Here is a 26,780-nt window from a genome sequence, read left to right on the forward strand (position 1 = left end):
ATAGATGGCTGCAGAAATGAGTCAGAAAACCCAGAAACCCAGTTCCGTTGTCCCAAAGTCAGTGGCTTTTTAAGTATGGTTAAATGCCTAAAATAAGTTTGCGGTTAAAAACAAGCTCAATATATTTTCAGGTTTTATTCTACACCATAAAATACATTAGTAATACCCTACACGTGATTTTTTTTAAAGCATTTGTTTCCAGAGAAAAATTTGTTTCTAACAAGTGCCTAGATGTGACATCATCGTCTATTCTACATCCTCTTTGTCTTCATACTCGTGCTTCTGCAAACTATGTTAACTAGTGACTGAAAGGGTTGTCTAAAGCTTAGCGATAGTGACTTTGAAGTCAAGATTATCATGTAAGAATCAAACTTTTGTTTACTTGTTTACTGCAATAATCCAAAAGCGTGTTGGCTTTTTGTTGGTGATGCAAAATTTTGGGTTGGCTATCACACACTGCATCCAGGGATTGTTCCATATTAACATTGGTGAGGTCTGCGCATCCAGATGATTTAGTTTTATATATTTACTTCGGAGATCAGTGTGATACAATGGCTCAGTCGTGGCTGCTTTTCAGTTTATCAGCACGTCTGTTTTCAATCAGCTTAAATGGTTTTTCAAGTTCATGGGTGAAAGCACATGTATTTCACACATTAAAATTATATTTGTAAAAATATTTATTAATATATTATAAATATGTTTATTTTTTTATTGTACAATAACATTATAATATTATTAAAAAATAATTTGCTTTAATAAAACAATCATATTGTTGTGAATTATAACATTATTTTCATGACAGTTAAACACATTTACCCCTGAAAATTTAATCACTAATGCTTTTGCATTACAAAAGTGTTGCTTCAGTTTCTGTCTTCATGCGATTGTTTGTAACGTCGAATCACAGCAGAACAGAGTGAAAGAGAATGGTTGCAAGGAATGTGCTTCTTTGGAACGAGTTTGTTTACACTTCTTTTTTTGTTGCAGATGTGCTCTAAACACGGGACAGATTTCCTGGAGTATAAATGTCGTTACTGTTGCTCTGTGGCTGTGTTCTTCTGCTTTGGGACGACACATTTTTGCAACGCCTGTCATGATGATTTCCAGAGGATGACCAGTGTCCCAAAAGAAGAGCTGCCTCATTGTCCTGCTGGTACAACACTTAAATGCTTGAATAAAAAAAGTCTCCCCAAAATTTTTGGTCTGTCTTAAACTCGAGTTAGGCCTTTGTTCCATTTATACTTTTTATTATTGAAGCTTGTTCAGGTGTTGACTTCAGTTTCTTTCTTCCCTCACAGGACCAAAAGGAAAACAGTTAGAAGGAAGCGAGTGTCCCCTGCATGTGGTCCATCCTCCCACCGGAGAGGAGTTCGCTCTGGGCTGCGGCGTGTGTAGAAATGCCCATACCTTCTAAACGCCAGGGTCCCGTAATGATCGCCCTCTATATATATATTCACCCTCCTGTGGCGGCCGACTCCCGCTTCAGCGCAGCCTGAGAGCAGACACACCGGACGTCCCATTCTGAGGGGGCTGTGACGGGCCGCTGTGCTCCAAGGTGCATCCTCCCTCTCTTTAGACGCAGAAGATTGAAAAAAAAGAACAAAAAAAATTACGTTGTGACGTGTTTGCATGCACACCTCCTGACCACTGAAGTGTAACCATGTATGGAGGATTTTGGGATCCGAGACCATGTGGATGGGCCATGTTTTCAGCTTCTCCAATACAAATTTAAGATTCTATTGTTGTATGTAAACTGACTTTGTTTTCGTAATCCTGTACAGTATTCCTTCACTTTGGAGTGCATCATGGTTTGACGGCTAAAGATTCAAATGCTATAAGAGGACTTTAGAATGTGACGCTGGAGGATAATAGTGTATGATTTATCTAATCTTGTATATAATGACAGTAACCCTTCATATGTGTATTCCGACGTTGCTACTCTCTACACTTCAGTTTCGTTTGATATTCTGGGTTATGTTTTGAGCCAGAACTTTTAATGAAGTGCAATACTGGGTGTGCCTCCTCGCAGATGTAAACAATATGGAATGTATGTCAATAAAGCCACTGTACATTTTTATACAGTGACACACACGCTGTTGTGTTTTCCCCGGCAAGTGCGATATCATTTCTGTAGTCAGAACCTTATCGAGGGGCTTGTTGTCTGCGGTGTCTGCCCTTTTGTCTCAATGACGTGGTATAAACCCCTTTTTTCTGTCATTTTAAAAACGAAGGTGAGTACGTTCTGCTTTTGTATTGTAAGAACACGACTCCATGGGGCCAGTCTTCACACCAAATCAAAGGAATGTGAGGCAAAACAAGAGATATATTAGAAATTGTGGCTATTTAGTGGTTGTTTTGGAGGTATATAGGAAGGGGGGGGGGGGGCAAAAAAATGCAACTTGTGAATCTGCTTTGTATTATTATCTGTGGATGGAGCTGAATGGTAATAATAAACCGGGTTCTCTGTTCAGCAAGGTACATTACAAAAGGAGTGTCCTGTGCTTTTCTTTCGTTTCTCATTCATTCCTGAAACATGCAAGCTCGAAAAGTATCTAAAAAGTTGATAGAATGGCGGCTGACAGCACGCCTAACACCGACATTACCTACAAAATAAGTTTTAAAATAGTGTATATACTACAGTCTGGAAGAGACTGAAACAGAGCTGCACTTCCTCACGAAAAGCCCCAAATACGAAACCATCAAAAAGCACTATCCCAAAATATTTCCCCAATTTAATATTTGAACCCCAAATAAAAAACACCCATTCATTCTCGACGAAAACTGCATGTGCACTGTGGGGACAACTCCTTTCCTTGTTCTAATGTCCTTCTTTCAGTATTGCCAAAGTCTCTTTATTATTGTAATCTATAGTCTTTGGTATTACTTGTTCAATTGTTACTTCAGTGGCAATAGTTCTAAATGACTTTCTCTTGTGTATGTTCTCTATTCCGGTGTATGCTTTGGCAAGTCAACATGTGCTTTTGTCATGCCAGTACACATTGGTGACAGAACTGGAGCACAACACCAGTCATTAGTAGCACGGGTATATTTGTAGCAATAGGCAACAATACTTTGTAATTGCATGGGTCAAAATTATCGATTTTTCTTTTATGCCAAAAAATCATTAGGATATTAAGTAAAGATCATGTTCCATTAAGATATTTTGTAAATTTCCTACCCTAAATGTATCAAAACTTAATTTTTTATTAGTTATATGCATTGCTAAGAACTTCATTTGGACAAATATAAAGGCGATTTTCTCAATATTTAGATTTTTATGCACCCTCAGATTCCAGATTTTCAAATAGTTGTATCTCGGCCAAATATTGTCCTGTTCTAACAAACCATATATCAATGGAAAGCTTATTTATGATGTATAATTCTCAATGTCAAAACATGTACCCCTATTTTAATTTTTATATATATTTGTCTATAATATTTATTTGGCATTTTTTAATGTTATTTATTTGATAGTTATGTATACATTTATTTTAAATGGTAGAAAAACCTTGACCTCAAAATAAAGCACTTTCCCTCTGCTCGTTGCTGTGGGGACGCGCAGTTTTGTGGTGCTAATATAATTAATTAAAAACAAATATTGCCACATTGATGACTCAAGGAGGTGTAGTTTTTCAAAGAACACATTGTTTCATTTTACAATATAAAAACAATTGTAACCAAGTGTAATATTTCTGTAAAGGCTAAGGACAGAAAAATGGTATGGAGCGAATTTTGTGCCAATATCCATCAAACAAATCCAGTGTTTTGCAAATAAACACAATCTGCTTTGCAAAGAAAAACTTGATTTTCAAACAAGTGCAAAGTGATTTGCAAATACAAAACTATTTGAGAGAAAATGCAGAGGTATGGACAAATATATGTATGTGAGACTCATTTGCCTTTTTATGAGGAAACTTGGCTTGATTTTCTCACAAATGCCACAGGCTGATTTTCTCACACGTGCAATTGAGCAACTTTCTTTTCCAAAAACAGCAGATGGCGCTGTAGGTCAATTTACGCTAGTCTCCTGAGACCTGAAACACCTCTTTATCTTTTCAGACCAATATGAGTATGGAACAGATGAGTTTCTGTCTAACTATATCTATAATTAACCATTTAGATGTTTTCACAAAGTGACCCTATTACAGTGTCAGTGAAATTCACAACAAGTGCTGTTAAGAAAGTTCACCTGAATCCCAGGATCCTTGTGGAATTCTACCGCTGTACCATTGAGAGCATACTCACGAACTGCATCTCAGTATGGTACAGCAATTGCTCCGCATCTGACCGCAAAGCACTCCAGCGGGTGGTGAAAACTGCTCAACGGATCACCGGCACCCAGTTAACTTCCATTGAGAACATTTATTATAAGCGCTGTCTGGGCAGGGCAAGAAACATCATCAAGGATGCCTCTCACCCTAACCATGGACTTTTCACCCTCCTTCCATCCGGCAGGCGTTACAGGTGCCTACGCTCTCGCACTAGTAGGCTCAGGAAGAGCTTCTTCCCCGAGGCTGTGACACTTCTGAACGCCACACCACCAATCTAACCTGCACCTGCTTATTACTGCACTGGTCACAGTACTTTACACACATGCATTTGCACTACTCTTATTTTGCACAGACTGTACAAGTTATCACACTATAAACTGTATAAAGTTGTTACTACACAAAGCACAGTAAAATATTTCTATAAAATATTGCACTACTGCTATTTTGCATAGAATACATTGTCCTATCAATATTTTGCACACTCATCCAGCTGTATTTATTTATTACCACTGTTCTCACGTTTCTGCTGTTCATAATGTATATAATCCTACATTGCTCTGTTCATAATGTACATACAATCCCTACATTGCATTCCTATTTATATTCTGTATATACTCTGCTCAATACTGTATATAGCAATTCCACTGTACATTCTGTAAATCATATCTTCATTTACTCTGCACTTATATGTATATAAAACACTATATTCTTGCACTTCTGGTTAGATGCTAACTGCATTTCATTAGCTCTGTACTTGTACTCTGCATAAATGACAATAAAGTTGAATCTAATCTAATCTAAAGTTGTTAACATGATTGATTAGTTCAAAAATCAGTTGTGACATGGTTAAACATTTAACTAGACTGTCTTTCCCTATACAATCTGATCCATTCTCCGTACCTCTTATCCTCTGTTGGATCGCGGGATATAGAATATACTTATATATTGATTATATATTGATACAATTGTTCAACATTCAAAACAATGCAGGGGTATAACAATATATTGTGTTACAATTAGTGCTGTCAAACGATTAATCGCAACTAATCGTGTCCAAAATAAAAGTTTTTGTTAACATATAAGTGTATGTACTGTGTATATTTATTATGTTGTTATAAATACAAACACATGCATGTATATATTTAAGAAAAATGTTATATTTATATATTAAATATATTTTTATATCGTATAAATTATACGAATATAAATATAAACATGTAAATATTTTCAAAATATATACCGTATGTGTGTGTTTATATATACATATACAATAAATATACACAGTAGACACATATATTGTGTGAACAAAAACTTTTATTTTGGATGCGATTAATCGCAATTAATCGTTTGACAGCTCTAGTTACAATATATTGTAATCTGATGCTAAATTGTCTAAGCTTTCATTTTTGGTACACACTATTGTTGCTATCCATTATATATTTGCATTACAAATGTATACATTATACATTACATTGTGTCACAATATATTGTTATACCCCTGCATCAAGAAAATCAAGCCAAGTTTCCTCATAAAAAGGCAAATGAGTCTCACATATATTTTTGTTCCTACCTCTGCATTTTCTCTCAAAATAGAGTTTTGTATTTGCAAATCACTTTGCGTTTGTTTGAAAGTCGAGTTTTTCTTTGAAAAGCAGATTAAGCAGTTTATTTGCAAAACACTGGATTTGTTTGATGAATATTGGCACAAAATTTGCTCCATAGAATGACCCCAATATATTTCAGACTATATATATGTGGCTATGCTACAGCTCACCTTTGAAGCTCTTGTGTTTTTTCTCCAATCCTATTCTGCTCACATGTGATTGGAGAAAAGTTTTGTTCCCACTTTTATTGCAGTTTGCTGATTTTTGTAAAATAGCTTCTGTTAAAAGAGTGGTTTCAGTTTAATGTCGCAGGCTCATTTATTGGTTATAAATAATTGTTAATAAATAATATTGATGATAATAAATCATTAAAAAAATGGGCTTGTTTTTGAAGCTGCAGTTGCTTATTTGTCTCGCGAGAGTTGGCAAGAGTGGCAGCCGCCCAAGGTTGCTCACGCGCGCCTGACTCTCAACAACAACATCGCCATTTTCAGCGCTGGAGGAGGCGGGACGCTGGGATCTCCTGCGGTACACAGAGCACCCTGTAAGAAGTAGGTCAACACCAGCGAGAACTCCCGAGAAAACAATATAACGACACAAATCCACCCTCGTTCGTCTCCAATGCGTGTGCTCTGCGCCGCTCTGCTTCCTGTCCTGGTTGACATTCAGACGAGTTATCAGGATTTTATTTATTTTTCGCTGTTTGCAAGCGAGCTGAAGAGATAACATGAGCAACACGCAAAACAGGTAAGTTAATTTGGGATTTGCTGGTTGTTGTTGGCTTAGTCTAACTAGCTCACTGTCTCTGTGACTAAATGCATGTGTGCAATGTGTTTATTGAATTAATGATGTGTTTATTTATGGAAAATATCTCATCCATGGCAGTTCAGTTGCTCATAATTGAAATCATTGATTGCTGGTCAGAGTTTAACGCAACACACTTTGAGCCAAATGTGACCCTGGACCACAAAACCAGTCATAAGGCTCAGTTTTGGGGGATTTGATATAACGTTACAATAAATAATATTTCCATTGATGTATGGTTTATGAAATGACAATATTTGCTATATATGCCTTGAAAGTTATGATATATTTACAGTAGGGAATTTACCAAATTTATTCATGGAACATGATCCTTACTTAATACCCTAATGATTTTTGGCATAAAAGAAAAATCAATAATTTTGACCCATGTAATGTATTGTTGGCTATTGCTACAAATATCCTTGAGCTGCTTATGACTGGTTTTGTGCTCCAGGACCACAAATAGGAATTTGTTTGTAATTGTATTAAAGCAGTTTAACTTATTTCCAGGAAAGCTCAAAGCCATTTAAACGTAATAAATATCGCTAAACCTGTAAAATAAACTCGTTTTAGGATGCATGTCCTGTTCAAACATGCTCCTCTGCCACTGTGTGTGTGTTTGCATTGGGCTTGTTTGTACTTCACTTCTTATGCTTCACAGCTCTCTCAGGCCCCCAAGAATGAAAAGGAGGTTGAGCAGAGACTGTGAGGACAGCACCTCATCCTGCGAGGGGCCGGCGGACACCTGCAAGAGAGTCAGACAGCCCACCGAGGACCCTGGAGATCTGCTGTCCAACTGGGCTCGACTGCCACAGGAGATCCTGCTCCACATCTTCCAGTACCTGCCTCTCCTCGATCGCGCCTTCGCCTCGCAGGTCTGCCGCGGCTGGAATCAGGCCTTCCACATGCCCGAGCTGTGGAGGTGCTTTGAGTTTGAGCTCAACCAGCCTGCCAGCTCTTACCTGAAGGCCACTCATCCTGACCTTATTAAGCAAATCATAAAGAAGCACTCCAATCATTTACAGTACGTCAGCTTCAAGGTGAGAGGCTCACGAGGAAGCTGATGGTTACCAGCTGGCTCCACATTACCGCTCACAAATCAAGCTGACCTTAAAGGGATAGTTCACCCATAAATCATGATGCTTCAAACCTGTATAGTTTCTTTTATTCTGCAGAGCATTAAGATATTTGGAAGAATGTTGGTAACCAAACAGTTTTGGTTCCCGATGGATGGCAATGGGAACCAAAACTGTTTGGTTACCAAGATTCTTATGTGACCCTGGACCACAAAACCAGTCATAAGGGTCATTTTGTTTGGAATTTATTTATACATAAATTATTATTATTATTTATACATAAATATGAATAAATAAGCTTTCCATTTATGTATGGCTTGTTAGGATACAACAACATTTGGATGATTTGAAAATCTGGAAACTGAGGGTGAAAAATTTATACGTTTAAGAAAAAATATTTTTCTTAAATGTATACATGCATTTGTGTGTATTTATATATACATAATAAATGTACAATATATAAACAAACTTTTATTTTGGATGCCCAGCACTAAATATTATAGATATGTAGACTTTAATTAAAAATCAGTGGATGTGCATATAACGGCTATTTTACAGTAACTCTGAGCATGGCTCATCTGATCTAAACCTGAACCGCAGTAGTCGAGTTGCTTGAGCTGATGCTAAAGGCATGTGATCTGTGTGCACAGGTGGACAGCAGTACAGAGTCGGCGGAGGCTGCATGTGACATCCTGTCTCAGCTGGTCAACTGCTCACTGAAGACACTTGGGCTGATCTCCACTGCACGGCCGAGCTTCATGGAGCTACCGAAGGTATCGGGACGTGTGTTATGGCTGAGCTGTGTGTTGGGATGAGGGGTTGGCTTGTTTCCTGATATCTGATTGTTTTCCTTCTCTTCAGTCCCACTTCATTTCTGCACTCACCGTGGTGTTTGTCAACTCCAAATCTCTTTCGTCTCTGAAAATTGACGATACGCCAGTGGATGATCCTTCGCTCAAGGTCCTGGTGGCCAACAACAGTGATACACTCAAGCTGTTAAAGATGAGCAGCTGCCCACATGTTTCTCCTGCAGGTATGAATTACTCGTCTGCCGCTGGAATATGATGCTGCTTGAGGAACTGTGATTCTAGGATGTTGGCCAGTCCAGGAAATATACTCGACAACAAATTCAGTTGATTGAGCACTTTCTTTTATCTGAAAAGTTTTATTAATTTGAATTAAAAATATTAATGATTTAATTGCAATTATTAACATTTATTTTAAATATAATTAATTAGAATATTAGTATATATTCTCAAGTAAATGTAAATTTTTCTCATATTCAAATAAAGCAAAATAATTCAAACATTCAGAATAAATACACAATTAAATGTAAAACAAACTACTTAGACTATCAAAAGTGGCATTTATATTATTAGTACAGAAAATTAATAAATGCAGTTCTTTTAAATTTTGTTCAAAGAATTCTGATAAAATGTATCCTGATTTTCACAAAAATCTGAAGCAGCACAAATGATTTCAAAATTGATAATACAGAATGTTTCTTGAGCAGCATATTCGAATTAGAAGACTGGAGTTATGATGCCGAAAAGTCAGCTTTACCATTACAAAAATATATTCAAGTAGAAAAGAGTTATTTAATATTGTGGAATATTATTACAGTTTAATTTCAACCTTGGTGAGCATAAAAAAAAAAACTTTCAAAAACATTTAAAAATAAATGACTAACCCCAACATTTGAACGGCAGTGTAAATTGTAGAAATAGAAATGAATCGGAAGATTGTTATTGGCCATTCACACATTGGGATACAACAGTTTATAGTTATGACCTGTAGAAAGTCTCAATGTCATATGTCTGTGACTTTTGTTGATCAAACTCATGTTACTTGTTCTTAGTCATGTGCTGCTAATAAATAAGGTGTGTACAGGCAGAATATGATAAAGTGTGTTTACAGCTTATTGACAAGACTGGCTGGCCAACTCAAACAAAGCACTGCCTTTCCGCTCCTCATAGAGACTACTGGAATTATTGTAATAGGTGCACACCAATATTTTCACCCCTTTCTGATTGGACTGATGGTACTACAGATACAGTCAAGTGCCGATTAGCCCCTACTGTATGGCAGATATACAAAAAAATTGAAAGTGACAACACAAACTTTCCATGATGTTTGTTCTTATTAGTCCCTGTGGTTTTAAAGGGATAGTTAACCCAAAATAGCTATTCTGTTGTCATTTACTCTCACTTGATTCCAAACCTGCATGACTTTCACTCTCTAATGGAAACCAAAAATTGAAGTTGAAACAATGTCCTGACGTTTGTTTTCTCCATATGGTGAAAGTAAATGGGGATGGGTGTTAAGTTTCAAATCGACAAAACAGTACATGGAAAGTAATCCATATCACTTGTGCTTTAGGTAGCAAGTCTTTCTAAGCCATTTTATGCAAAACAGAGTAATAAAGCAGTTTAATAATAAAGCAATATAATTCCTTATTCACTGAAAATCTCCCTCTCCTGAATCTAAAATAGTTTACGGACTTCAAATATGGAGCACTGACAGCAAACACCATTAGGTTTGTTCACATTAAATGGATAGTTCACCCAAAAATGAAAATTACCCCATGATTTACTCTCCCTCAAGCCATCGTAGGTGTATATGACTTTCTTCTTTCAGATGAAAAATATCTTGGCTCTTCCAATGGCAGTGAGTGGGTGTTGAGATTGAGGTCCAATAAAAGTGCAATCATCCATCATAAAAATACTCCACACGGCTCCGGGGGGTTAATAAAGTCCTTCAATGTTTTTTTGTAAGAAAAATATCCATATTTAAAACTTTATAAACTGTAATCTTTAGCTTCCGCTAACTGTCGTACACACGTTCATAAAAGTGTAGCGTCCCTAACTCTAACCTCAGAAGGACTTTATTTACCTTTTGTATTGTATTCATCTGAAAGAAGAAAGTCACATACCCCTAGGATGGCTGGAGGGTGAGTAAATCATGGGGTAATTAAAAATTTTTGGGTGAACTATCCCTTTAATGCTACAGGCGTTAAATGTAAATTGAGTTTTCTGAGAGATGCAACATCATGTGGAAAACATTAAAAATGGCAGCAGCTTCAGCAGTAAACTGCAGATAAGCAGTTGTAATACTTCCGTTTAATAATTGACTTCTTTATCTTAATGAAGCAATATTTTGAAAATAAACAAAAGGCACAATACTGTTTAATGTTGCCAGCACAGAACTGGATAACTAATATCCTGCTAAATAAGACATTTTTCATAATATTACTTGCTGCATTGTGGCTTTGTAAGTTAATATCTTAAATTACACACAAATTTTGCTGTTAGCAGTGAAGTCTGAGTCTGAGGTTGAACAGCTTTGAGTAGAATGTCCGGCTTGTGATCTAGTAATTAAGGTAAATATGACATGCCATGAAAGCACCGATTCTCATGTGTTTCCATGTGTTTTGTGTCAACATTGATTTCAATGCTGCAATACCTCCATTTGAGTGGAGTGGAAAGATTTTCAGTGATTAACCACTTCAATTTAGGTCTATCCCTCTCACATCGACTTTAATTATAGCACATTAGTCATATGAACAGGCTTTTTTTAACAGCCTGTTAGTCACAGTGCATATTCACTTTAATTAAATTAATTAAACTGAGCAGGTCAGTATTGTGTATGACTAAGTCATATGGATTTGGAACAACATGAACCCCGACACACATGATCGTAAACCTACATGCTTGTAAATAAAGTGCATATTAAACCTGCATTGCATGTTTATTTAATTGAATTGTAACATTTGTGAATTCACAGTAGCATTATGCTTTATTATGATTTTTACATGGGTTTAATATAGTATGCAGCCTTGGAAAATAGTCTAATAATGCGTTTCATGAATTCTCGTCCATGAAATGCACCACTTCCGGTATTTTGGATACCGGAATATATACTCGACAAAATGTCAAAGAATTGAATGGAGGAAATGCGACAGCCCTATTCAGATGTTAACACTTATTTAGATCAAATAACTGTGTTTGTGCTTTAGAGTGCAGGGATGTCAGTCAGTCTGTATGCTATTTGTAGTGTCTAGTGCAGGTGAATCTCACCAGTCTGCTGTTGTTGCAGGTATTCTGTGCGTCGCTGATCAGTGTCACGGTCTGAGAGAGCTGGCTCTCAACTATCACTTACTGAGCGACGAGCTGCTGCTGGCGCTGTCCTCCGAGAAGCACGTGCACCTCGAGCATCTGCGCATAGACGTTGTGAGCGAGAACCCCGGCCAGCAGTTCCACACCATCAAGAAGAGCAGCTGGGATGCCATGGTGCGTCATTCGCCCAAATTCAACCTGGTCATGTACTTCTTCTTGTACGAGGACGAGTTTGGGCCCTTTTTCCGTGACGAGATCCCCGTTACGCACCTCTACTTCGGCCGCTCGGTCAGCAAAGAGGTCCTGGGCCGCGTGGGCATGAACTGTCCGCGTCTGGTGGAGCTGGTGGTGTGTGCCAACGGTCTGCGGCCGCTGGATGAGGAGCTGATTCGTATCGCAGAGCGCTGCCAGCACCTGTCGGCCATCGGACTGGGCGAGTGCGAGGTCTCCTGCAGCGCTTTCGTGGAATTCGTGAAGATGTGTGGCCGCCGTCTCTCTCAGCTCTCCATCATGGAGGAGGTGCTCATCCCAGACCACAAATACAGCCTTGATGAGATCCACTGGGAAGTGTCCAAGCACCTCGGGCGCGTTTGGTTTCCAGATATGATGCCCACCTGGTGAAATGTTCATCTGTTGTGTTCAGAAGACCATAGAAAGTAATCAGACTGGGACACTTGTAAGCCTTTGGTAATATGGACTCGATGGCATTTTGTGAGTTTCACAGTTGGCTTGTACTTTAATTTGATTTGAGATGTATATTCCCACACTGCTTATAATGAATGTGGATGGTTGTAAAGGGATAGTTCACGCAGAAATGAACATGCTGTCATCATTTACTCACCCTTAAGTCCTTTTCAAACATGTTTGATCATCTTCTGTGGAACATGAAAGAAGATATTTTGAAAAGTGTTGGCATTAGATTTGGTGTTCCTTAGCATCCATTGTATTGACACGCACACAAAAAAAAAAGTCTCACAGAAGAAAGTCATACAGGTTTGTAGAATGACATGAGGGTGAGTAAATGATGACAGCATTTATATTTTTAGGTGAACCATTTCTTTAAATGTCATGTTGTAGCAAATCTCCATTTAATGAGAAAATATAACATTTCACTTTATTGTTAAAACAGAAAAAATTCTAATTATATTAAATTGAAAGATGCATCAAAAAGAGATGAAGTCCATTTAAGGACCATTTGCCAAAACAATTAAGCATTTTTTCCAATTTCATCTCTGAGTTATTGTTTGACTTGTTAAACCCATTAGATACTCATTACTGCAATAAAGTAATTGCTACAGCTCTATTGTTATTTAATCGGCATAAAGGCAGTGCAACAAAATTCACGTGTGATCTATATATTAAAAAACTGCCAGGATTTAAATATTTTACAATATATATCACTCAGCTTATTTGTGGAAAAATAAGTTTGCATTATTGATTTTTTGAAATGTAACATAACCTGGGCTGCGTTTCCCAAAAGCATTGTAAGCCTAAGTTGATCGTAGCTCCATTGGTAGCAATGGGTTTACGATATGCTTTTGGCAAATGCAGCCCTGGACATTTTGTAAAAGTTACTAATTTCTTCTTTTTTTTTTGTCCTCTTGACATTTCCTTTATAAAACTAAATCAAGGATTGCTGTACATGACATAACATGTATATACTGTAAGTTACATTTTCAGGTTATTTTGCAGGACAAAAATTAGAAATTTAATCTAGAAAAGAAACTCCAACTGAAAGCTGTTTTATTTAGATGCAGATATTCATTATTCATGCATTTAGATGAATAGGCTATTTGTCTTTGTTGACATTCTCAGCAGATGCTTCACTATTTCTTAGTCACTTAGTCCCGCTGTGGATCTGTATCTGTCTTCAGTGGCTCAACATTTAAGCAACTAATCATCCATTTTCCCAAATGCTTGTCCACAGGGATGTTGGAGCCCATCCCGGCATCTCGCGTTTTGATTAATCTGACCAATCTGAAGGCTACTTTGTGTAGCAGGTTCTCACTTGGAATATTTAGCAGCTCCTTCTAGTGACATGAAAAGTCATAACACTAGTGAGAGTGGTTGTTCCCCGACTAGTGGCCTCACAATGTTCACCAACACAAATAGAAGGAGAAAAAGAAGTGCACAACCATCAGGCTTGGGTTTCTGGTTTATGCAGATAAATGATTAACTATATTTTACGTGATTCAAACATTTTGCAATATAACAGGTTTGGTATTGCAGTGCTTTTGTACAAAGATGTATAGTGAATAATACGCACCTTATGCATACCGAATTGAAATCTCTCTTTCTGGTGGTTTAGTCGCTCATATTTGGGTGTAGCAGGGAAGAGGGTGCATAATAATAAAACCGCATATTTTCAAGGTCTTAGGTATGTCAGAGAGGAAGGAAATGAAAGGATCAATGTTTGGCTCACAGCACACTTGTGTCCTCAAATTTGGAAAAAAATAGTAAAAGCATCTTAGGGATACAATGAAGCGTTGATTGGCTTCTATTAGATTGCATGAAGAATGTTGTGCAATGACAAATTGAATGGGATACGACCATATAATGAATGAATTAGTCTGGCTGCGTTAAAATGCGCCCCTTCCATTCAGTTCAGTATGATTCAGTATTGGAGTGAAGCAGTGAAAACATTTTCCTTTAAGAAGGAAGTCCCACATGTCTGTATATAAAATGCTGTGTGTTTGATATAAATAGAAATACTTATTTCGTGCGCACCCTCTGTGGAGGTTTGAAGTGTTTCTGTGCTGATATCTTTCAGATGAGTGGGAATTACTCCTTGATGGATCTTTGTACCCTTGTAATTAGATTTGATCAGTCTAATTTATTAATATACTTTTTATTAATCGGCTTATATTGATAGTTAAGCTTTGAGTGAGATGCTCCTTGTTGATTTATATGCCAATAGCATGTAATGGATTTTTTTTTAGCCCGATATCAAGAATTAAAGTGGTTTTAGCTTTTGCAAATTGTTGTAGCGACTAAATTAAGTAAAAAATGGCCTGGTTGCACAGACAGGGCTTAGACTAAGCCAGGATTAGGCCATAGTTCAATTAGGACATTTAAGTAATTTTTATAAATGTGCCTTAGAAAAAAACATTACTGGTGTCCATCTTGAGAGAAAACAAAGGCATTGATATATTTTAAGATCAACCAGTGCAAGTTTGTTTCAGTTGAAACAGCTCAGACTTACATTTTAGTCTTGAACTAGGCTTAAGCCTTGTCTGTGAAACCGGGGGTAAGATTCTTGCCAGCATTTAAAAGTTAAATATTCCTGAAAATGATCAGAAAAGGTAAGCCATAGCCCAGTAGTTCACATACAAATTAAAATACACAAGCTCGGCTTTATTCAGCAGTGCATATCTTGCCAATCTGACACAAAAAGCTTTTTGTTAGACTAACTTTTTGGAAGTGCACGCTGAAGAGCATTGCATGAACTCGATGTAAACCAGATCATAGGAAATTAGAAAAATGTACAAATAGCATCAAACCCAGTGCTTATGTATTTGATTTGTTCTGAAGCAAGTGAGCATATTGCTTGTATTGCGAATATGAAAGCATCACATTTCTTTTTTGTGTTGTTGTAAAAACATAACATTGTCTTTTATTGAAATAAGGGTGAATAAACATTGTGTGAAAAATTGTCTGGCTGTTTTACAGATCAATTACATTAAGGCAACAATATTCATCAATGTGCGGTACAGCAACAACAAGACATTAAATATTTTTGCATTAGTATAAATTAACACTTTACAGTCAGGTCCATAAATATTGGGACCTCGACACAATTCTAACATTTTTGGCTCTATACACCACCACAATGGATTTCAAATGAAACGAACAAGATGTGCTTTAACTGCAGACTGTCAGCTTTAATTTGAGGGTATTTACATCCAAATCAGGTGAACGGTGTATGAATTACAACAGTTTGCATATGTGCCTCCCACTTGTTAAGGGACCAAAAGTAATGGGACAATTGGCTTCTCAGCTGTTCCATGGCCAGGTGTGTGTTATTCCCTCATTATCCCAATTACAATGAGCAGATAAAAGGTCCAGAGTTCATTTCAAGTGTGCTATTTGCATTTGGAATCTGTTGCTGTCAACTGTCAAGATGAGATCCAAAGAGCTGTCCCTATCAGTGAAGCAAGCCATCATTAGGCTGAAAAAACAAAACAAACCCATCAGAGAGATAGCAAAAACATTAGGCGTGGCCAAAACAACTGTTTGGAACATTCTTAAAAAGAAGGAACGCACCGGTGAGCTCAGCAACACCAAAAGACCCGGAAGACCATAGAAAACAACTGTGGTGGATGACCGAAGAATTCTTTCCCTGGTGAAGAAAACACCCTTCACAACAGTTGGCCAGATCAAGAACACTCTCCAGGAGGTAGGTGTATGTGTGTCAAAGTCAACAAACAAGAGAAGACTTCACCAGAGTGAATACAGAGGGTTCACCACAAGATGTAAACCATTGGTGAGCCTCAAAAACAGGAAGGCCAGATTAGAGTTTGCCAAACGACATCTAAAAAAAACCTTCACAGTTCTGGAACAACATCCTATGGACAGATGAGACCAAGATCAACTTGTACCAGAGTGATGGGAAGAGAAGAGTATGGAGAAGGAAAGGAACTGCTCATGATCCTAAGCATACCACCTCATCAGTGAAACGTGGTGGTAGTGTCATGGCGTGGGCATGTATGGCTGCCAGTGGAACTGGTTCTCTTGTATTTATTGATGATGTGACTGCTGACAAAAGCAGCAGGATGAATTCTGAAGTGTTTCGGGCAATATTATCTGCTCATATTCAGCCAAATGCTTCAGAACTCACTGGACGGCGCTTCACAGTGCAGATGGACAATGACCCAAAGCATACTGCAAAAGCAACCAAAGAGTTTTTGAAGGGAAAGAAGTGGACTGTTATGCAATGGCCAAATCAATCACCTGACCTGAATCCGATTGAGCATGCATTTCACTTGCTGAAGACAAAACTGAAGGGAAAATGCCCCAAGAGCAAGCAGGAACTGAAGACGGTTGTAGTAGAGGCCTGGCAGAGCATCACCAGGGATGAAACCCAGCGTCTGGTGATGTCTATGCATTCCAGACTTCATGCTCTAATTGACTGCAAAGGATTTGCAACCAAGTATTAAAAAGTGAAAGTTTGATTTATGATTATTATTCTGTCCCATTACTTTTGGTCCCTTAACAAGTGGGAGGCACATATGCAAACTGTTGTAATTCCTACACCGTTCAACTGATTTGGATGTAAATACCCTCAAATTAAAGCTGACAGTCTGCAGTTAAAGCACATCTTGTTCGTTTCATTTGAAATCCATTGTGGTGGTGTATAGAGCCAAAAATGTTAGAATTGTGTCGATGTCCCAATATTTATGGACCTGACTGTATCTGATAAATCTGACATCTGCAATAAAAATAGAATATTTAGTAGCAAAAACAATATGGTGGTTATGGTAAAGGAATCTCTTCATAGGTTATTTTAATGTAGGGATATTTTAAGGTTGATAAGGTTTTCTCTAGGACCAAAAGCCTCCAACAAGCTCTCAATCATTTCCACGACTGATTGGTGAGAGCGAAACGAGTGGTAGAACTTCTTGATATCTGTGGCGAGATCTTTTGTGGAAGACTGTTGAAAGATGGAGTCAAATGCCAAATATGTTGGCATTTGGCTGGACAGTTCGGCACCCATGTCCAGTAACGTTTTATATGTACGGTGCACAAACTGAGAGCAGTCGTAAGACTCAAACCACGTTGTGGCATTTGCACCAGGATCTGAATTTACCGTCCAAGTCTCGTAATAAACACCATTTTCATTGTCCTCATGAACCCAGCGACTCATCTCATTGAACATCTCACCTAATAAAAAAATGTGTGGCGGTATGTGTGAGAGTTTCAGGCTACTCCAACATTCTTAATTCGTTGTTCATGATAAATTCTGTTTTAAAGTCTGCTTATGTAAACATCACCAACATTGTTATCTAGCTAGCTGACATGCTTTTTTAATTGTTTTATACATTTAAGTGAAAGATATTAAATATATTTGATATCCTTCAAATGAAAATTACCGCAATTAATCCTTTTAATACATTTTCTAATTTATGTATATTTTTTGGAGGAAACATTTGAGAAAAAAAATGTTTCGATGTTTTTTTTCTGACAAAACTAATAATAATAGAAATTGTATATAAAATAATGAATAATAAATAAACAATAAAATATTACTGTTAAAATACTACTGTTTGGTCATGAAATAATATATATGAATAATAACAGTATATAAATTATTATTTTGTTTTGTGTGCTTGCCCTGGTATTCCCTTCATGCCTTGTGTGGACATTTTTTGGTCCCCTTGAGGAAAACGGCTAATAAATCATGCAGAATGATCTATTCTGAAAATCTAAAAATGCAGAAAGTTTTGTGTGAGGGGTAGGTTTAGAGTAAGGGGGTATAAAATACAGTTTTTACAGTATAAAATCCATTACTCAATGGAATGTCCCCATAAAACATGGAAACCCAACACGTGTGTGTGTTTAATAATATTAAAAATAAATAATATAATACATACTACTATAATACATTGTTTGGTCCTTTAAATGAGTGTACGTCAGGCTTACCTGAAATCGCTCCTATCTTCTCCAGAGTGCTGTTCTGTTTCCAGTGAATGTCATCGATGCCCTCAAAGAAGCACGCGGCTCCCTGGTTACACCAGAAATGCTCGCTTTCTCGTGCGGGCAAGTGCAGTTCCCCAGCTGAAACAGCTCGTACCACTCCATGGTGAAGTTTCTTCCCGTTCTTGGGCATGCTGAACAGTGCAAAACCTTCGGTTAGACTCCAATGAGCACACCGGAGTGATGTCCGAGTCGCTCATCACGGGTATCCGGCCGTCTGGATCCCCGGTCGGGCAGAACGGGTATAAAGCCTGGCCGTAGGGATCAACATCTGGACGCCTGTCAAGGTGCCTAAAAATGAATATGACATTGGGTTGGTGCATGTCATATAATAAAATTAATGGACATAAGTATTGGGACACCCCCTTCTTTAGAACAGAAAAAGGCACTTACAAAACTGTGGCAACAAAGATGGAAACATAATTCATGTATTTAAAAAGTGTATTTCCATCTCTGTTGCAACAGATTTGGAAGTGTCTAAAATGGCTGTACCCATATGTACAAGTCACTGGTGTTTGGTGATGGGTTGTTTTGCTCAAGTTCTGCATTTAAAGTCACACCAGACCAGTCAAGTTCTTCCACACTGATTGAATCAAGCATTTCTTTTTGAATCTTGCCTTATACACAGAGACATCGTCATGTTAGAATAGAAAAGGGTCCCGTCAAAACTGTTACTATTACCTAGAATATCATTTTTATGCTTAAACATTTGTACTCACAGAAATTAGCCTACTAAATTAGTCAAACCTGTTCATTAGAAGGGGTGTCCCAATACTTTTGGCAATATAGTGTATAACTGTATGCATGTAAGAAATAATTAGTTAAACATTCATTTATGTTCATATTAATATTCGAATAGCCTACAAACTGAACACATTAAACCAATAAACCATCGTGAAAAGTAACAGTCGACTGAAAACGAAACGATATGAACACAGTGTGAATACTTTTGATTGTGGTTCTGCTTGTAAGGCACTGGCCAGACCTAGAAACGACCGATCCCACAATCCAACAGTGCAGCGCCGCGTGAATGAAGTAAACCAAATAGTTCATGTCAGCACAGGCTCGCAGAAACACTCATGTGCTGTCTACGCAGCTTATTGTTTCTGTCTCGCATCCTTATTTTAGAGAACGCTGATGATCACGTGACTCTCAGTCACGAGCTTTTTTGTTACGGGCTACAATCCTGTCAAAATAAAAGTCACGTAATTATTATAAATAATAGTACCGCTGATATGATTAAAATTACATCTAAACAATAACAACAATCATTGTTATTATTATGATTATTTCATTTCAGGTTTAAACTTTGTAAAGATAATATAAATATAATTTACAACACAAATTAAAATAAAAACGTATACTGTACACTGAAATCAAACACGAGTCAAAAACAACTTTATTATTATTTTTAAAAGCCACTGGGTACCAATTATTGACTTTTGTAAAGAATAAGAAATATTTGTAACATTTTGCATTTGTCTCCAAATCAGCATTAGACAAGCTTTAAGATAAAAGCGTTTTCAATAACATTTGATAACCATTGATAAAAAGTGTGAGAGAGATATAGTGAAAGTATATGTTTCTGTTTCGTTTATATTAACACTTACACGCTTCGTTTATAGAAATTTCATTAATGTATATTTTATATTTCTGGATAGATAGATTAGATAGATAGATAGATAGATAGATAGATAGATAGATAGATAGATAGATAGATAGATAGATAGATAGATAGATAGATAGATAGATAGATAGATAGATAGATAGATAGATAGATAGATAGATAGATAGATAGATAGATAGATAGATAAGTTAGATAACAACAAAAAGAAAGTTACTTTGCGCATGTCTGTTTCACACACGCGCGTTGCTATGGTAACGGTAAACAGTCTCGAACTGAAGCTTTTGTTTTGGCCTTGTTCCCTCTTCTCTGTTCATTCATCTCTAGTTCATCATGTCAGACATCGGCTCTGAAGAGTTTGACGAGGAGCAAGGCTCTCTGGGGGTGAGTTGTCGTCAGTAACGCTAGTTAGGCTGAATTGATGACAGTACATAACAGTAATCGTGTGCTGCAGGAGTATGAAGGAGACAGAAATGAAGCTGGAGAGAGACATGGACTGGGCAAAGCTGTCCTGCCGAATGGAGACACTTACCAAGGAGCTTATGAAAACGGCAAGAGATGTGGCCAGGTCACTCTTTAGCTTTACTACAAAAACGCCTTTGCTAGTTTTGTTTCTGTTCTCATAAATCTAAACATACCATAAACCTCATGTTGTCTGTATATCAGGGGACATATAAGTTCAAGAAAGGGGCCAGATACATTGGAGAATGGTACATGAATTTAAAACATGGACAGGGTATATTTTATTACCCAGATGGCTCCAAATATGAAGGTAAGTATATTATCTCAAGAACATCAGTAGATTTGATTTAAGTTCAATTTAATAACATTAGTTAATGCATTAGTTATAATGAAGAATGTACTTAACACAGCGAGTTGTTATCTTTTACTAAAACTATTAAAAAGATCTTTGCTAATTAAACATAGCTAAAAAATAAAATAACATAATATCGCATTTTTAAATGCTAATTGAAAAAAGACCCCAAATAAGTGGAAATACTGAAACTACTAACTGAAATAAAAAAATTAAGACTATTTAGAAATATTAAAGAAATATTGAAAATGTAAAAGCTAATTCTTAATATTAATAAAAACTATAACAGTATAAGTAACACTAACATAACATTGATTTTACTTATATGTTAATGTTAATCTCTACATATTTTTAACATTACAAATTGTGTGAATGAACATAAGTTATTTATTATAATTTAAATAGTTATTTGTAAGTAAATTTATTCTAAACATGAACTAACAATGAACAATAGTATATATTTATAAATTCATAAAAACATTTAGAAATTAATGTACATTTTTCATATCAACTTTTCACTTTAATTGTTATGCTGGTAATATAATTCATAATTAAAAATATTGTATTCAAGTAGAAATAAATAGTTATAGTGGTCTTAGACTTTTTGATGCAGAGTCAAGGATTTATAGCATAAAATGCAATCTTCTCATATCACATTTCTTTCACAGGAAGCTGGGTGGATGACCAGCGGCAGGGTCATGGTGTTTACATATACCCCAATGGAGACACATACGATGGTGAATGGCTGCACCATCAAAGGTAGTTTTTTTCTCACTGATCTAATCTGGTAATCTAATGTGTCTACTCTATGGATATTAGTTATTTATAACGTCTTCAGTTCAGCTAAAAATGAACTACTATGTATCTACTGCATCTCTGTGCTTCTTTCTTAGACATGGGCAGGGTACATACACACATCACGAAACTGGGTCTCAGTACATGGGCACATGGGTCATGGGAAAGATGGAGTCCACCGGGGAGCTGATCCATCCGAACCACAGATATCAGGGCAACTTTGTCAATAATAATGCAAGTAACACTCTACATTTGTGGTTCTGAGCTGGTGGGTTGTAGCAAATGATTTGTTGATCTGTTCAAATTGAGTGCAGACAGCAGGGAAAACAATTAATATTTAATAATAAAATGCAACTAACTGTATAGTCCAAATAGCAGAATAAATAGACCTAATCGAATTTAAAATGTGTGCATCCTAAACAAAACCACTGTTTTAATGTGTTCTGTATTAACTTCAGCCTTAAATATAACAAGACACTTGTGTTTCTCTCACGCGGTGATCTCTTATTTCTTGTAATTGTTATTTTGTAGCCCTCTGGTCCAGGGAAGTATGTGTTTGACATTGGGTGTGAGCAGCATGGAGAGTATTTCCAGTTAGAGCCGGTATGTCTCTTCATGCTTTACAAGATATCTTCACATTTCATGAGAATGTATTTTAGGTGAAATGATCATATAAGCCTGCAGAAACCTGTTTTCTCAGTCTCACCAGTGTTTTGCTGGTATATATCTTGTTAAGACACCCTTGTGAAAAAGAAGTGCACTTAATTGAATAGAATGTGCACAGTGTTGTTCAAATCTTAAAAGTATATATATAAAAAAAAAACAATATTATCATTAATATTAATGAAATAAAAAGCCAATTTAAGTGTGTTTAAAGAGAGCACACTTTCACGATTATTTGTTAACACACTTAAGTACACCTTCAAAAACTGAAATGAAGTCAAATTAAAAGTTTTACATTGAAAGTGCACTTTAAAGCCTTATGTTGTAAACTTTTGTCATGCTTTAAAGAAGTAAACTTATTTTGATGCGTTGACTTAACACACTAAAGCACATATTAAGTGCTTAATTATTTTAACTGTCATGTGTTTGTCAATATTACATTTAAAGTTGATGTATTTTAAATATAATAAATTGAAACTTCATTAATTACAAAAGTGTAATTAAAAATATATTTAAATACTTAACATACGAGTGTCAATAGAAATGACATTAAAGTATATTTTAGTTTATCATAAATGCTTGTCAGTACATTCGGCAGTAAACTATAACCATATTTCAAAGACAATGGAAGTAGTTATGAAATTACATATAAAGATGTTCTAAGTCCAACTTAAGTGGACCAAAAAAGTGGATTTTAGCACTCTTAAAGTTCAGCTAATTGCACTTAATATAAATTTAAACTACAATACATTTTCACTTAATTACAGTTAACATGCAGATAAGTGTCTGTTATAAGTGTATACAGTTAGGTCCATAAATATATTTGGACGCTGACACCGTTTTCAGAATTTCGGCTCTGTCTCCCACCAGAATAGTTTTAAAATAAAACAATCAAGATGAAATTGAAGTGCAGACTTAAGCTACAATTCAAGGGGCGGAAGAAAATATAATAAAAAGATTAGGAATTAGGAATCTCAGGGCCTCAAATGTAATTAGACAAATAAATATAATCATAAATAAAATGTTCATTTTTAATATTTTGTTGAGAATACTTTGCAGGCATCTGACATCACCAGAGACTGGGTTTCCTCCTTCCAGATGCTTTGCCAGGCCTTTACTGCAGCTGACTTCAGTTGTTGTTTGTTTGTGGGTCTTTTTGCCATTAGTTTTGTCCTCAGCAAGTGAAATCCATGCTCAATCGGGTTGAGATCAGGAGATTGACTTTTTACCTTCAAAAACTCCTGGGTTGCTTTTGCTGTGTGTTTTGGGTCATTGTACATTTGTAATATGAAGCGCCGTCTAATCTGGGCAGAGAGTATATCCCTATACACTTCAGAATTCATCCGGCTGCTTCTGTCCTCTGTTACATCATCACTAAACACCAGTAACCCAGTGCCACATGCATGCTCATGCCATCACACTGCTCCACCATGTTTCACAGATGATGTTGTATGCTTTGGATCATGAGCTGTTCCAAGCCTTCTCCATACTTTTTTCTTCCCATCATTCTGGTACAGTTTGATCTTAATTTCAGCTGTCCAAAACTGCTTTTCCAGAAGTGACCTTGCTTGTTTAGATGTTTTTTGTCTAATCTGGCCTTGTTTGCACCTTGTGGTGAATCCTTTTTATTTGCTCTTGTGAAATCTTCTCTTGATTGTAGACTTTGACAGTGACACACCTACCTCCTGGAGAGTGTTCCTCACTTGGCTGGATGTTGTGAAAGGGTTTTTCTTTTCCATGGAGAGGATTCTCCAATCATCCACCACTGTTGTCCTCTGTGGACGTCCAGGCTTTTTTATGTTGCTGAGCTCACCAGTGCATTCTGTTTTTTTCCTCCGTATGTATCAAACTGTTGATTTGGCCACTCCTAATGTTCCTCTCTGATGGATTTATTTTGTTTTTGAAACCTAACAATTGTCTGTTTAACTTGTATAGAGAGAGATCCTTTGACCACACAATGTGGGTTCACAGCAACAGCTTCCAAATGCAAATGACACACTAAGAATCAACTCCAGAACTTTTACCTGCTTAATCGATGTAGAAATAACGAAGGAATAGCCCACATCTGTCCATGAAACAGCTTTTGAGTTAATTGTCCAATTACTTATGGTCCCTTAAAAAAGTGGGGAGGTACATATTAAAGAGCTATAATTCCTTAAACTTTCCTCCAATTGTGATGAGAATGTTAAAGTGTGCATAAGCCCATATTCATTATATAACTGTAACTTGAATATGTTTTGGTCAACAGCGAAAATAATAAAAATTGTGCCTGTGTCCAAATATATATGGACCTAACTGTAATATTCAGTTCAGTTTATTTCAGTATTAAGTCCTCTTTTTAAAGACATGCTAAGTGTGCTGCTTTTTCAAAAGGGTAATTTTCTTGTTTAAAATGAACTTCCTTTACTAAAACTACAGCCGGCACTAGATGAAGCAACCAGTAAGGAAGAAAAGGCTGTGAAGTTGCTTTCTCCTCATTGTCATCAGGGCCAGATCCTCTCTATTGCCATTTTGGCTTTTGGAGATGAGGTTTTATGGCAACCTTCTGCCACTCACTAGTGCAGTTTGCCTGTTGCCTGGTGCATGCCAACAGAGGCTCATGAAGACAACAGTCTTTGCAGTGTTCTTTCCCTTAAAAGACTGTAGTCAGTAGTGGAATGTCCTTAGAGCATCGAGTGGATGAAGCACTTCACTAGAGTGTCAGAAGTTTTACAGCTTGGTATGCTAGTAAACATTGCCAACCACTAAGTAGATAAAACAAAATGAATTATATCTCAATCCTGTTGCATACCAAGACACTAAAAACATTATATTTGAATTAACAGTAGGGTACAACGGCAAATTAATGAAATGTGTAACATTTAAAACTTGTTTTTGTAGCTAGTGATTAATTTACAAGTCAAAGTTATTTTAAGATTTTTCACATACATGTTTCAAATAAAAGAAATACAGTTTCTGATCATCATCAAACAGTTTGTGGACAATCATTTTAGCTCTATTGTACCCTATTAGCCTGATAAAACGATGCATAATATTTTTGCGTGATACCAAATCCTATTTTTTTCAAATAACATTTTTGGACTGCAGGACAAAGGAGAAGCAGATGAAGATGAGACTCTCATAACCACCTCCTTAAAGTGGAAACCCAAGGCAGTTACTGGGCTTTCTGTTTAGACCAATGAGAAGGATTCTGCCACCTCAGGTACATCCATATCCAGTTCTGAATATCAAACACACTGATGATGTACTGTAGGACTGCATTTACATTATGCATTATTTAGCATTTATAGTCACCTATCACCTTTTAGGGACTTTTGATGTTACTAACCTATTCTATTCTCAAATATGTAAATGTAAGAAATGATACAGAGTGCATCCTCATATAAACAAAATCTGGAAATGCATCAGTGATAAAACATCACCTATATACTGCTGTTTTACCATATTAGATATTTTGACAATAAAAAATCTTTCATATACAGTAAGTTGAACTGAAGTATGTGTCTCCTCATTGCAGATCAAGCCGTGGTGGAAAAGTGAGAAAGGCATACAGACAGTGAGAAACACAGAACACCGAAAGATGATAAATAAAAAGAGGACCTCCGGTTAATTATACCTGCACATATCTGACACTGTCACTTCTCAAGTTTAGCGACAATGGGATAATGGGATCCTGTATCAGCCTAAGAGTTTCTGACTGTACATTATCATGCTTATTACATGGCTTCTTGACAAATAAATAAATGGACATGAACTATTTGTTTGTTTTAATTAATCATATCAGAAGAATGAGATATGAAACTACCACGGTGATGTAGGAAATCAGTTGTTTGTGTCAAGTGTCGAGTATACTTTCAATGCCTTTTTGAATCACGTCACCCACACTTCTCCTGCTTAACAAGCGTCACCCTCCATTGGTCAAACAGATGTCTAACTGTGACCGAGGGTGTGGCTTTAAACAGGCTTGACCAGATTTCCCAGCAGTCTGTGTTGTGTTCCTTTGATATACAGTACATAACTGCCACCAGTGGAGCAGAGGGAAAACTCAGACTAGAACATATTTGTGTTGCTGGGAGCTGAGAAAATGTCAAGGGCTTCCTGAACGCGTCCACAGATCTGACTTAGAGCTCACAAGTCCATGCCTGAGTAAAGGGTTGACTAAAATTCTCAACTCAAATGAAGCAATATTCAACCATCCAGGGATTAAAAGCAATACGAGGTAATATGTTTTCTCCTAAGTATGTCAGTTTAGTAGAGAAAAAGAGAAACCACTGATATCCAGGATTTAAATATTTAAGAAAGATCAATGGAAGATGTAGCT

The 26,780-nt window shown here is 36.7% G+C and overlaps 3 protein-coding genes and 1 pseudogene across 15 annotated transcripts in view; 3 read left to right on the forward strand and 1 right to left on the reverse strand.

Annotated features, from left to right (window-relative positions):
* LOC306877376 (E3 ubiquitin-protein ligase MYCBP2) overlaps positions 1 to 2,485 on the forward strand; it is a 107,679-nt gene extending 105,194 nt beyond the window's left edge. For all 9 annotated transcript variants that reach the window (XM_079429111.1, XM_079429112.1, XM_079429117.1 and 6 more), the window contains 2 exons: positions 988 to 1,153; positions 1,299 to 2,485. In XM_079429111.1, coding sequence (XP_079285237.1) covers positions 988 to 1,153; positions 1,299 to 1,414 — 282 coding nt within the window. In that variant the 3' untranslated portion in view covers positions 1,415 to 2,485. The remainder of the gene's footprint in view (positions 1 to 987; positions 1,154 to 1,298) is intronic.
* Positions 2,486 to 6,311: 3,826 nt separating this feature from the next.
* On the forward strand, positions 6,312 to 15,515 carry LOC306877305 (F-box/LRR-repeat protein 3-like). 3 transcript variants are annotated; one of them, XR_013784883.1, is made up of 6 exons: positions 6,340 to 6,622; positions 7,341 to 7,719; positions 8,406 to 8,528; positions 8,617 to 8,788; positions 11,851 to 12,661; positions 12,889 to 15,515. XR_013784883.1 is itself a non-coding variant. In XM_079429003.1 (5 exons), exons 1-5 carry the CDS (start codon positions 6,603 to 6,605, stop codon positions 12,489 to 12,491), a joined length of 1,335 nt encoding a protein of 444 aa, XP_079285129.1. In that variant the 5' UTR covers positions 6,312 to 6,602; the 3' UTR covers positions 12,492 to 15,515. The 3 variants fall into 3 exon arrangements, 1 of the variants encoding a protein (XP_079285129.1); XR_013784884.1 differs by having other exon boundaries at positions 11,851 to 12,651; XM_079429003.1 differs by having other exon boundaries at positions 6,312 to 6,622; positions 11,851 to 15,515.
* A 1,858-nt stretch (positions 15,516 to 17,373) lies between these two features.
* Positions 17,374 to 18,886, reverse strand: LOC306877099 (bis(monoacylglycero)phosphate synthase CLN5-like; annotated as a pseudogene). Its single transcript has 2 exons — positions 18,510 to 18,886; positions 17,374 to 17,750 (listed from the first exon to the last, which is right to left on the reverse strand). The product of its transcript is annotated as a bis(monoacylglycero)phosphate synthase CLN5-like (transcript).
* Positions 18,887 to 20,435: 1,549 nt separating this feature from the next.
* On the forward strand, positions 20,436 to 26,211 carry LOC306876846 (radial spoke head 1 homolog). 2 transcript variants are annotated; one of them, XM_079428274.1, is made up of 8 exons: positions 20,439 to 20,571; positions 20,642 to 20,755; positions 20,854 to 20,959; positions 21,670 to 21,760; positions 21,895 to 22,030; positions 22,328 to 22,399; positions 25,547 to 25,661; positions 25,977 to 26,211. In XM_079428274.1, exons 1-7 carry the CDS (start codon positions 20,521 to 20,523, stop codon positions 25,631 to 25,633), a joined length of 657 nt encoding a protein of 218 aa, XP_079284400.1. In that variant the 5' UTR covers positions 20,439 to 20,520; the 3' UTR covers positions 25,634 to 25,661; positions 25,977 to 26,211. The 2 variants fall into 2 exon arrangements, with proteins under 2 accessions (XP_079284401.1, XP_079284400.1); XM_079428275.1 differs by lacking the exon at positions 22,328 to 22,399 and having other exon boundaries at positions 20,436 to 20,571.
* Positions 26,212 to 26,780: the final 569 nt, after the last annotated feature.

Source organism: Barbus barbus (assembly GCF_936440315.1).
Source record: "Barbus barbus genome assembly, chromosome: 11".
NCBI lineage: Eukaryota > Metazoa > Chordata > Actinopteri > Cypriniformes > Cyprinidae > Barbus > Barbus barbus.